This window comes from Brassica napus, chromosome A8, assembly GCF_020379485.1.
Source record: "Brassica napus cultivar Da-Ae chromosome A8, Da-Ae, whole genome shotgun sequence".
In the NCBI taxonomy this organism is placed as follows: domain Eukaryota; kingdom Viridiplantae; phylum Streptophyta; class Magnoliopsida; order Brassicales; family Brassicaceae; genus Brassica; species Brassica napus.
In genome coordinates, this window is record NC_063441.1 from 3,660,137 (window position 1) to 3,672,820 (window position 12,684).

The 12,684-nt window shown below is 32.5% G+C and overlaps 1 protein-coding gene and 1 non-coding gene across 2 annotated transcripts; both read left to right on the forward strand.

Annotated features, from left to right (window-relative positions):
• Window positions 1-8,547: 8,547 nt before the first annotated feature.
• On the forward strand, window positions 8,548-11,635 carry LOC106371061. Its single transcript, XM_013811084.3, has 3 exons — window positions 8,548-9,504; window positions 9,682-9,779; window positions 10,794-11,635. The coding sequence occupies exons 1-3, from the start codon at window positions 8,996-8,998 to the stop codon at window positions 11,441-11,443; spliced, it is 1,257 nt and encodes a 418-aa protein (XP_013666538.3). The 5' UTR covers window positions 8,548-8,995; the 3' UTR covers window positions 11,444-11,635.
• On the forward strand, window positions 10,344-10,462 carry LOC125577443. The gene has a single exon (XR_007315859.1). It is a non-coding gene; the product is annotated as a 5S ribosomal RNA (ribosomal RNA).
• Window positions 11,636-12,684: the final 1,049 nt, after the last annotated feature.

Here is a 12,684-nt window from a genome sequence, read left to right on the forward strand (position 1 = left end):
TTTAGTGATGATTTATGAATTATTACCATATTTTAAGAAGTTTAACAAAAATATAAATCAACATTAAATGTAATGTATTAGTTATTGTCATATTTTATAAAAATTACTAAAAATATATGTCAGTAATAAAGGTGATTGTCTATGTCATATTAACAATAGCCATGTCATCAATCTTGTTAATCATATCATCATTTATTTTGTAAAAATGATTGTAAAAAGGACATGTGGCAAAAATCATTTCGCAAATATAGTCTAGGGGATTTCCTTTTACTTTAGTAAACAATATGCATTACCTTATAAATAGAGTAGACTTGTTATTTCAACGAACAAATTATGAAGCATGTATTTATAACTAATATGGTATTAAAAGTATTAGTTTTAATATTTTTTATATCATATCAACATAAACACTCGATTGATTATTTAAAAAACTTAACTATATTTCAAATATTTGTGATGACTATTAATTTTAGATTTTTTGGTTTATCCATTCGGGTTCGGTTAATAATACTTCAGGCTCGTATTTGTTTTTGTACCATCTAACAAAACTCGTTCGGGTATTTTACATTTTGGATCTGATAACGGGTCGGGTTTGGTTTGAATCTCGGATTCTGGATTATATGTTCAGTCCTACCTATTTAAGTCAGCGACATATTATTATTTAGAGTTATTATATTTACTTATATGCATGTAAATTACAAACGACTTAAAACTAATAAACAAGTGAAATCAATATATTAATAAATTATTACGATTTGATTTGGTGATAATTATTTATATACATGTATAAAATTTCAAAAGAATATTGATTTGTTCATTTATGCAACTCCTAACTAACAACACTTTCATATTTGTTTTCCAAAATAACATATATGAAATTACATAGTTTTAAGAAAATATATTGCGAATGCAAGATAAGAAACTAAATTAAATGCAACTAATAAATTTAATCAGATTTTACCCTATTTAAAATCATGAAACATTTATGGTTGGTTTATTTGAGATATATAAAGGTAATCTCATATATCCAAAAAAATAATTGAATCAATCAAATTATTCATAAACAATTACTAGGGGTGAGAGAAAAAAAATGAACAAACCCGAACCAAATCGAACCAACCAAACCCAAACTAAACCAAAATATATTATCAAATCATTTCATTATAATTTTAATTTTATTTTTTGCGATTTGCGACTGATTGTTACGACTAGCGATATACAAACAAACTAGGTTAAGATCCGCGCTTTGCACGGAGTGAACATTATATATAAAAATTATTTTATATATTATATGTTTATAATATATTATGAAATAATAAATACATATTGAATAATTAAAAAGTCATTATCTACTACTTATATAATTAAATTGGTGCGAACATATAAATAAATTTTATAAATCGAAAAAATATTTTTTCTATTTGATATGATATATAATTAAGTTTAAATAATAGTAACATACATATGGTATAATTTTAATATTAATATTTATTAGATGATGCTTTTTGCTCATATTTTTTTTATCATTTGTATCTGTTATAGCAAAAAGTCTAACTTAGTGATAAAAAAATTTTCACTGTGGGATTAATGGTTTAAATAATTTATAATATTTTAAAAAATTAAGTCGTCAATATTTTTGCAAATTTTTTATCAAAAAAATGTTCAAAGTAAATTTCAAAATTAAGATATTTATATATTTTTATACGGCATATAGTTTAATTTAAAATGATACATGTATTTATATATCTTTTATTTTTGATACTTATTAAATGAGACTTTCAACTTATATTATTTTTTAATTATTTGTATCATGTCATAACAAAAGTTTTAAATCATAGATCACAAAATTTGAATGTAAAACTTTTAACAGTTTCAGTAATTTATACTCGTTTTTAAAAATTCAAAATATAATATATAAATAATGTTTTTAATTTTTATTATATAGTTACTATGATTGTTTAATTTATTATAGCTTAAAATTAAAAAAAAAATATAATTATAATACAAACTTATTTTTATCAAATATTTATTATTCAAAATCATTAATTGTCATATATACTTTAGCCACATTAGGTAATTCCGTAATCTTATTTAAGGAAATAATGAAGCACATTAATAATGTATTTATTGTGGTTTAATAAAAAGCTTATTATATATTTAGATGGACCAACCTATTTCTTTAAGGATTCTAAGAATCATTTTAGTGATGACCTACAAAAAAATGTTACAATGCTTCTCAAATAATATATAGGGAATAACATTTAAATCGCAAGGAGCTCCGGAACAAACAGGGCCATACAACATATATATGTCTACGATCTCCAGAAGACATCATAATATATTTATTCGTTGTTATACATCCCAACCAACATCTATTTGTAACCGAAACTTGCATATTCTCACATGAATTATGAGGAAGATGGATAAAAATAATGTAACATAATTTCATTTCAAATATGTTTGAAGAGATCTATTAAAAAGACAAAAAAAAATTGTAAAGCCCTGACCGCGTACGGCTAATAGACTTCCCACGTCCGCTCACTCAGTCTGTGGGCCCCGTCTCGTCCGACTGACGGTGCGTTAATTTTTCAAGGCTCGAAATCATTGTTTGCTAAATCCTGCAATCACCACATGAACTTTTTCCATGTTTTGGCCTCACTCGCACGATATCATGTACCACTTTTCGATAGTCATCTATCATTCTACTGCTACATCCCAATTACGATTAACTCTTGAGTTCTAAACGGATGCGTCCCAGAAAAAGTAAACGCACTTTGGTGACATAGGTTGCCAAATCAATCCGTTTAAGTCTTTCCATATACCACAAACCGGGATATTACAATTTGTCCCCTCTCAGAGAATGCAACGTCTTTGTTACTCCCCAAGATCATTATCCATATGAGGTGAGCCCTCACTGACGCCATACTCGTCTAGATCTGGCTCTGATACCACTTGTAACGCCCCCGACCGCCAACGGCTAATGGGCCTCCAACACCCGTTCACTCGGTCTGTGGGCTCTGTCTCGTCCGATGGGTGGTGCATTAATTTTTTCAAGGCTTGAAATCATTGTTTGCTAGACATGTAATCACCACATGAACTTTTACTGTGTTTTGGCCTCACTCGCACGATATCATGAACCACTTCTTGATAAGTCATCCATCCTTCTACTACTCCAGCTCAAGTACACTAACTCTTGAGTTTTAAGCGGATGTGTGTCAGAAAATGAAAGCACACTTTGGTGACATAAGTAACCAAATCAATTCGTTAAAGCCTTTCCATATACCACAAACCGGGATGTTATAATTTATCTCCTCTCAGAGAACGTAACGTCTTTGTTACTCCCCTTACCCATATTAGTGTGAGCCCTCACTGACTCCATACTCGTCTGGGTTCGGCCCTGATACCACTTGTAACGTCCTGACCGCCTACGGCTAATGGGCCTTCCACGTCCGCTCACTCAGCCCGTGGGCGCATCCTGTCCGACAGGCGGTGCGTTAATTTTTCCATTGCTCGAAATCATTGTTTACCTGACTCTGCCATCACAACATGATATTTTCCCGTGTTTTAGTCTCACTCGCACGATATTATGAACCTCTTTTGATAGGTCACCCATCCTTCTACTACTTCAGTTCAAATACGTTTAACTCTGAGATTCTAAATGGATCTGAACCAGAAAAAATAAACATACATTGGTGACATAGGTAGCCAAATTAATTTTTTTAAACCTTTCCATATATCACAAACCGAAATGTTACAAAATTATACTAATATAAGGTGTTCGTGTACATAGTCATGCGAAGAAGATGATGCCTAGCGAACAATTTGTTATTGATATTTTCTCAAAATGTTGTATAAGTGAGCTCTTATATGTTATACAGTTTAACAAACACAATAACCAGAGAACTTAACCAAATGATTAATAACCGGTTTATAAGTATAGTATTATTCAGTTACAAAAAAAAAAGTATAGTATTATTCCTAGAGATGGTAAAGGTAAGTACAAATATAGATTTTAAGTAATTTTTCCAGCTAAAGAGTAGAATTGAGTAGAAAACAACATTTCGTAAAGATATCAGCGACTGGTTGTTTATTAGGTGAAATGTCTTAATATACCCCACTTCAGTCTGTTCACGAACCTGATAACACTCAAGTTCAATATACTTTGTTTTCTCATGGAATATCAGAGTGTTGGCAATGTGTATTGATGCAGTAGAAAGACACATAAGCATGTTGAGAAGATAACAATTATATGATCAACAGATTAATATGAACCAAAGCATTTCTCAAACCAGGCTATATATATCTTCTCTTTCCCATAATCTAACAAAATAAAAAGTGTCTCATCATGAGGAACCGTCATTACCATTTCTGACTATCTCTCTATCCCTCTTCTATTTTTCTTTTTCCTTATATTTTTTCTTATGTGTTTCTTCTCGGGATCATTAGCCGTCAAAGGAGGAAGCTACCATCCCATCCCCCACCTGATCCACATCGCTATGAACATGGTCGACTTTGGCCAACCCCAGTAAAATATTTGCTACATGATCTCCTTTATATATGTCACCATTTAGCAAAAATCCAAATAATTATACATATGAATTCTTTTTTTAGTGATCATACAAAGCTCACATTAGTTTTATTTTTTTATTAACTTAACTAATTCAGTAGGCTTAAACAACACAACAATTCAGTGACCCCAAAAAATTAAAAGAATACAACCCAAAGAACTAAATATTTATTTTATACTAACGTTTTCATTTCTATTTTTCACTATTTTCTTATTTTTTCTTGTCAAACAAACTATATGGCTCCTTCCTTTCTCATCTAGAGACGTCAATAAAATCCATATAACAAAGTTAGCGATGTACTAAATTGGCCCTAATTTTCTATTTTGTTTCAAGTTCTTGAAATTGGAAAAGCTGGTCCTGGTTATGACTAGGCCTAGCTGTGACCCGACCGAGGAGCAGTCCATGTCACTGGAGAGCCACACCGTGACCACTAGATATTGTACCATCCATCGTTTCCCTTTGTTAAGGCCATTGCGATAGATCCGAGAGGTGAAGATGATGCATAAGGTGGGTAACACCAGTACCTATATATGGTGGTGTATGTTGAAACACTTGAAAATGAATGAAATGCACTTAGTTTTTTAGTTATTTTTCCATTAACAACTTCAATATTAAACATGTTTGGACTGAAATAGTGGAAATAAGAAAAATTTATTGAGAAATGATTAATGAAACTAAAGAACATGAAAATATCACGTGCTAACTACATAATTAGTAAATAAGTATGTCAAATCTTTCAAATAAATGTGCCGACAGTCGGTTGATGGCACCCACTAGTCGAATGAGCAAAGGTGAAGAGGCCCATTAATAAGGACGATCGGAGGCGTTACATAGTTTTTTTTTTTAAATACCGGTTCTTTCACTTATCTTCCCATGAGATTAACTCAATCCATTTATCTAAAGTTGCACTGGTTCTTCTTTGCATCTATAAGAAGAATAGAGGAGTTCGTTGATCATCATCACAACAAGAACTAGACACGAAAGAGAGGAAGAAGAAATAGATCGTGAGAAGTTGTTCTGAACTATAACTGGTTAATATTCTTGTAGATCGATCAAAGTATCGATTTGTGCGGTCAAGCACTCGGATATAGGAATCTCATCACTTGAGATACGAAGGTTATATTTTGTGTTGCATCTTTCTTACTCTTCGGTTTTTTTTTTGTGTGCTTATCATACGTTTACATTCATCCAAATTGAAGTACAGACAAGTGAGAGAATTTTCATTCAACAAGGGATCGTCAAGAATCAATCCTAACTTCCACCTACAAAACGATTCGAAGAACAACGGATTTAACACACAAACGAAAAAACCTTTTCTAACGTGAAACATCTTTAAATCTTGTCATTTTCAACTAAATTTAAAACTTGTAACAAATGGAACTTCTCCTTAAAATTAGCCTATACGGGAAATCTTCACTTATACATTTATACTAGATTAGATCAAAAACTTGTGTTTCTATTAGAAATCTGCAGAATTTGACCTAGACGGAAAAGTTATTTAATAGTTAATTCTTACCATAAATAGTCGTATAAATCTTTTTTTTTTCTCTTCCCTACGTGAAATTGGAACGAAGTGGACACATGTTGTAAATGCATGTACATAAGTGTGTAGATTTGTATAATATATAATATATTACATAATTATTAACATATGTATATACACGAAAAGGGATCTACGGGGAGAGAGTAGATGACAAGGGAATAAAGGTAACACATGTGAGAAGACGCCATGTTTTGCGGCAATATCACGAGGGGTCACACTGTGCGACTTTATAATCTCGATGTTTATGTGCCTATATCTTGGCTTCTCCTACTTGAACTCTAGCTTCTATCGCACCTTCTCCGAAGTATCTCTACCACTTGGCATACAAACAGTACCAGCAAGTTTTAGGCATCAATCTTCCATTGTATTATTGGGCGAAAACTATAGTTGATAAATACGTATAATAGTTTTTTCCCTTTACCGAAAATAAATTTTGTAATGTTTTATGTTTTAGTTCAGAACTAATTGGCAGTGACTAAATTAGTCAAAGTCATTTATATATTAGTATTATGTTCTTAGAGCATCTTTATCCCATATACATTTTTTTTTTAAAAAAATTCTTATTTAAAAAAAAAAATTAAAAGCGCACCAATCGCGGATCACCACGTGTCGGTGGAGCCCGCGAACAGTGCAAATATCACACAACATACATTTCTTATTGTGCACACATTGTATACGGTTTTGTCCAAAATCGTGGAGCCCCCTACCTTTCAAAATGTGCTTCTCTGCGGGATGCAGATGCTCTTAGTTTCTATTTAGTTTCAGTTACATGGGGGTATGGGTACGAGAACTTTGGGCGGGCTCATTGGTGTGTTCTCCCCAAAGCTTTCATCACTAAAAACAATAAAAAATACTTATTAGAGCACCTTTAACGCAAAGATATATAAGAGTTCTTAAAAATTAAAATTAAATGAAAATTAATAAATCATAAAAGAGAAACAGCCAAAAGGTTCCTATTTAGTAAGTTTTGGAACCGGTTCTACATATTTTGAGACAGTTGTCGTTCCTGCAACATTTCAAAACACCAAAATAATTAAATATTAATATAATTTTTTTTTAGAAACCTTCAAAGGGTTTCAGCGTTAATGATGCCCTTATGTTTCTAAAAAGTCTATTTTTTAGAATTTTTACTTTTTTTAATAAAATATACTTTCTTTGTTTCCGAAAGTAAGATTTTCTAAAGTGTTCACTCTTATTAAGAATTCAATAAATGTTTATAATTTTTTTTTTTATTTTATTATACACTTTCCAATAAATTTTCACCAATGAAATTTAATCAATTCAAATATTTTTATTTAATGTTTTTTATAAAAAAATACTTTAAACATATAGAAAATCTATCTTTATGGAACAAGTAAAAAATCTAAAACATCTTACTTTCAGAAATTGAGAGAGTATTAAAACTTATCTATAAATGCATAGTTTTTGTAATTTTATATTTCTTATATTTTTAAACGAAACAAATTTTTTTAAAATGCAATTAATGTTCCTGAACTTCACAATTTTTCATTATTAGTTGACAAAAATTACATTGAAAATATAAAATATGTATCTTTTTGAAAATTTTTTTTTTTATAGAATATGAATCTTTTAGGAACGGAATGAGTAATAAATTAAGAAAGAGAAAGTGGGATAACTAAAGAAAATAAGCTACAAGTGCTCTAATGCGAGAGACACAAGAAAAAATCTAAGAACATGGTTCTACATGTGTTTATTTATACTATATTGTAAGAGTATTTGGGAAGAGCTTTTTCCATTGATGATGCTACATTATAACAGTTATACAATAAATTCTTCATCTTCTTCTTTTTTTTGGCTAAGATGTTCACCGTTATATGAAAATAATATACTATTAAATTAAGCTGGTCTATCAACTATGCCTATTGTTTTTGACTTTAAAAGTAACTTTAGATTAGTTTGCAGAGGGCAAATAGTTCATAAATATCAGCACTCAAACTTGGGGAAATTTTGTTTAATTATGAATTCATTAGGTTTATCAAATCCATGTGAACCTATAACCATACATCTATAGTCTAATTAAATATCAGTTTTAGATTAATGAATCTTTACAAATAATTTATAAATTCTTAAAAATTTCAATAATATATATATAGAGTTATTAACTTGTATATAATTCTGTTTTTATATATATATAAGGTTTAATAAATTTACGTTCACATTCTTTCTTTTTATTTAAATTATAAAGATATATATTATATATAAATGACATTTTGTTGCATTTAAAAAAAAAGTTATACTCCTAAATTTTGCGGTTTTCCCAATCTATTTTATGTTATTTCATACTTTCCAAAATTATGTATATTATGAACTAATAGTCTAATATTAATTTCGATGTTATTTTAGAGTATTATTTATCTCAGCACTAGTCCTAAACACATGGAAAAAGAGAAAAACAAAGAGAACGGTGGCCAACTCCACTACGACATTGGTAATGCTAATGAATCCATTCTGTATAATCAAGAATCATATATGTTTGTAGTGGATGTCACCTAGCTACTCCAATAAAAATAAACGAATTTGTTTTATTATGACGAGAGTATATTGCCATTGCCACTATACCAAAATCTAAATCTGGATCTGTGTCTATGTTTTGTATGGTTGGATGCTAGTAGAACTACTAAATATTATGCACTTATGAATATTAAATAGAGTTGGTGTAAATAACCAAATGTTGTGTATGTGATCAGATATATGTATCAGATGTATCATTTGTTCCCACTGGATCACACTGTCTTCTCGGATACCTTCCAACCAAAACACATTAGCAAAACAACAAGAGTCTCTCTCTTTCTCTCTACTCGTGTTGTATACTATATATATTATCGACAGTGATCTAACTTCCACTGTCTTTCGATATTTTTTCATGGCTCCTCTTCCTTTAATACCGAACCAAACCCAATCGCAAACGCGTTTATTTTCTTCAGACCCAAAGAAGAAGAAGAGCAGAAAGAAGCAAACTCCTCTCCCTCAGACACAAACACAAACGCAAACTCTGAAGAAAAAGACGGTACAGTCATCATCGTCGTCATGGAGCCAGATAAAGAACCTTTTGAGTTGCAAACAAATAGAAGGGCCACGAGTGCACGAACCATCAAAGATTACGTCATCATCTTGCGGCTCTTCTCTATGTAAGTTTAGTGATGTTATTTACGGTAACGCCCGCGTGATTCATCGCTCAGATCACTCGCCGGGGAGTAGCAATCTGGGTCAGGATGCCGGACTCTTGACCAGAAAACCTGTCACCCGTGGATCTTCTTCAACGGTTAGATCTAACGGTTGTGGAGCTTACACGTCATATTCCTCTTCCAAAGCGATGCAATTCAGAAAACTCTCTGGTTGCTATGAGTGCCACATGATTGTTGATCCAAGCAGGTTCAATATTCTTACACCTCATTTCTGAATAATTAATATGCTGGTTTCTTAAATAATTGCAAATCATAGTTACAAAAAGGACTTAACATTTTTACCAGAAACAAAAATAGTTACATAAAGGATTAATAGAGAGAGAAATTAATTAATGATTGGTTATATATATAACTTATGACGTAGGTATTCAGTTTCACCAAGAATATGTGCATGTCCACAATGTGGGGAGATCTTCCCTAAGCTTGAAACTCTAGAGCATCATCAAGCAATTCGTCATGCCGGTATATTTTCCCATTAACTTGTCTTTTTGTATATATATATATATATATATATATATATATATATATTTTTTTTTAAACTATGTATGGTGCCCAGTGATTAGAGTTTTAACTGTCGAAATCCCAAAAGAAAAAAATATGAGCCCTCATAAGCACTGTGAATTATACATATCTAAAGTTCAATTATACTCGAACCTTTTACCATATGTGTTTGTTTTCTATATAAAATACCATCGTCTGCAGTTACCCTTTTCATTAGTTTCGAAAAGTTTAAATATGTGTTGGTCTGTCTTTTATTTTGTTTTTCTCGTAATTGGGTCGTTGTTTTGGATATGTATGTACAGCAACATGTGTATATACTATATAAATACATATATTGTACTACGATTAGAATAATTTATGTCTTAGTCACATATTAGGCGACAAACAACATCATTATCATCATCACTAATCTACCATTCTCTGGTTCTATTCTCTTTTTTTTTTTTGAGTTTTGGTATTTTCAGACACAGACATGGGTGACCTCCCAGGAAGTCCTCGTGTTGCACCCCTAAAAAAAAAAAAAAAGAGTGCGATCATACCAGCACTAATGCACCGGATCCCATCAGAACTCCGCAGTTAAGCGTGTTTGGGCGAAAATAGTACTAGGATGGGTGACCTCCCGGAAAGTCCTCGTGTTGCACCCCTTTTAAAAATTGATCAAAAAAAAAGAGAAAAAGACATGTTTTCGTGTTTTTTTATCAAGCATCTTTTAGAATTTGGAAACCAATCAGATATTAAGATCCTAGAGGTAAATAGTGATCAAAACTAAAATAAAGCAAACCAGATTGAAAATATGACTAGGCTTTTAGACTTTTAGTATGAAAGCGTTTTGTAATCATGGTTTCCTTCCACTTTTTTTTTGTTGCTAAAATAGAATCCTTGCACTTGAGGTAGATTTAATGATATATCCACCTATATATCGACAAAACAATAAGCAAAAGATCTTTTTGTAATGCTGTTAAACTTTGACAATAGTGTCGGAGTTGGGGCCAGAGGATTCAGGACGAAACATAGTGAACATCATCTTCAAATCTAGCTGGTTACGTAAGGACAGTCCAATCTACAACATCGAACGGATATTAAAAGTCCACAACACTCAGCGCACGATCCAACGGTTTGAGGATTGTCGGGACGCAGTCAAATCCCATGCACATGCCTCCACCAGAAAAGAGCCTCGTTCAGCAGCGGACGGCAACGAGCTACTCCGTTTCCACTGCACCACCGTTTCTTGCTCGCTCGGCTCCCGCGGTTCAACATCTCTATGCTCCAACTTTCCTGGCTGCCGTGTCTGCACCATTATCCGCCACGGCTTCCACGCCAAAACGCTGCGTTTAGGCGGTGGGGCCAATGAGATAAAGGGAGTGAGGACCACGGCGAGCAGCGGAAGAGCACACGATGCATCGAGGTGCTTTGACCAGAGGAGAGCGATGCTTGTCTGTCGTGTGATTGCCGGAAGAGTGAGGCGCGTGCAGAGCGATGCACAGGAAGATGAAAATGGTTCTGGCTCGTATGATTCTGTTGCGGGGCCCGCTGGGGTCTACACAAACCTCGATGACTTGGTTGTGTTTAATCCCAAAGCTATACTTCCCTGCTTCGTAGTAATCTACAAAGTTTCCGAGCCTTAAAAAAGAAATTGCACTTTGGAATGATTGGATTTGTAAGTTTTAGTGGAATGTGTGAAGCAAAGAATTGTAATATTTAGGAAAAAATATTAATTGTGTATGGTGGTGTGGCCTAGTCAAGACTACTCAAGAGCAAAGGACTAGTGTTTCCTTTTCTTTTCGTTTCATTTTATAATTTCCACTTAACATTTAACATACATTACTTGTTTCTACAAAAAAAATATTATAAGAAGTACAAATTTTGGTAATTAGGAAAAAAATATGGATCAAAATCTAGACTAGTCCTTAAAGTCGGTAAGTTTTTGTCACTTAAAAGTCCTGTGACGAAAAGAAAAGGGCTTATTTGCCAAATAACCAAAAAAAAAAAGAAAAATTAGATTTTGGGAGAGAGAGTAGAGAGAGATAGGAAGAGAAAGTAGGAGAGAGGGGGGGATTTTGGTTAGTTAGTGTATTTGTTTTTTTTCATGTATATAGGGTGCAATTTCCCAAAAGAAAAATTATAAATGATGATTGTAGATGATATGTGCCTTGTTTTCCACATGGCAAGTCTTCAAGCACTTGAACCACATTGCTTGACCAAGCCACGTTAGATGATACGTATACGACATTTTTCACCATGCTTTTTGTTATGCTTGATTGATTAAACACATGTGTCAAGTAAATAGAAGAGTAAAGGGTGGCTTTATGTCTGTCATAGAAAGAGCAAAGTTGCAGAAAAAAGGGAAATGTGTTTAATAAAAAACTAGATGGAGAGGAATGATGTTTACATGTCGGTTTTATATTGTAGTGGTTAACTAGTTTGATAATCTTGGCTTATCTCCTCGTCGCAACCATTGCTAAATTTACTGTGATAAACTTTCCTTATCCTCGACTCCTTTATTGATTTTAGTAACGTGGATATAAAACTAGTTTTGAAGTTTGGCGACAATTACATTCTCATGGTAAGTGCGATCATCATCACTGATCTCAAGGGGGTCCGATCTAAACTCATGTCGTATAGTCAATTATAACATCTAAACAGTAGCGGCTTTGATACCAAGCATTAGAAGTTGGAGCTTTCGACCCAAAATAAATATATGTGTTTTACCGGCCGTATAATTACCACTGCTCGTGTATAGTGCAATGGTAGTGATGGTGTCACATAGTCTAATGGTAGTGACTTCGAATCTCCATACCAGCATATACTTACTATCAGGCCCTAATTTTCAACATTTAGTAACAACAAAGCATCCCATTCAGTTTCA

Coding starts and splice junctions, on each gene's coding strand:
- LOC106371061 (XM_013811084.3), top strand. CDS start 8,996: ATGGCTCCTCTTCCTTTAATACCGAACCAAACCCAATCGCAAACGCGT. Junction 9,505..9,681: donor ATGATTGTTGATCCAAGCAG/GTTCAATATTCT, acceptor CTTATGACGTAG/GTATTCAGTTTCACCAAGAA. Junction 9,780..10,793: donor TCAAGCAATTCGTCATGCCG/GTATATTTTCCC, acceptor CTTTGACAATAG/TGTCGGAGTTGGGGCCAGAG.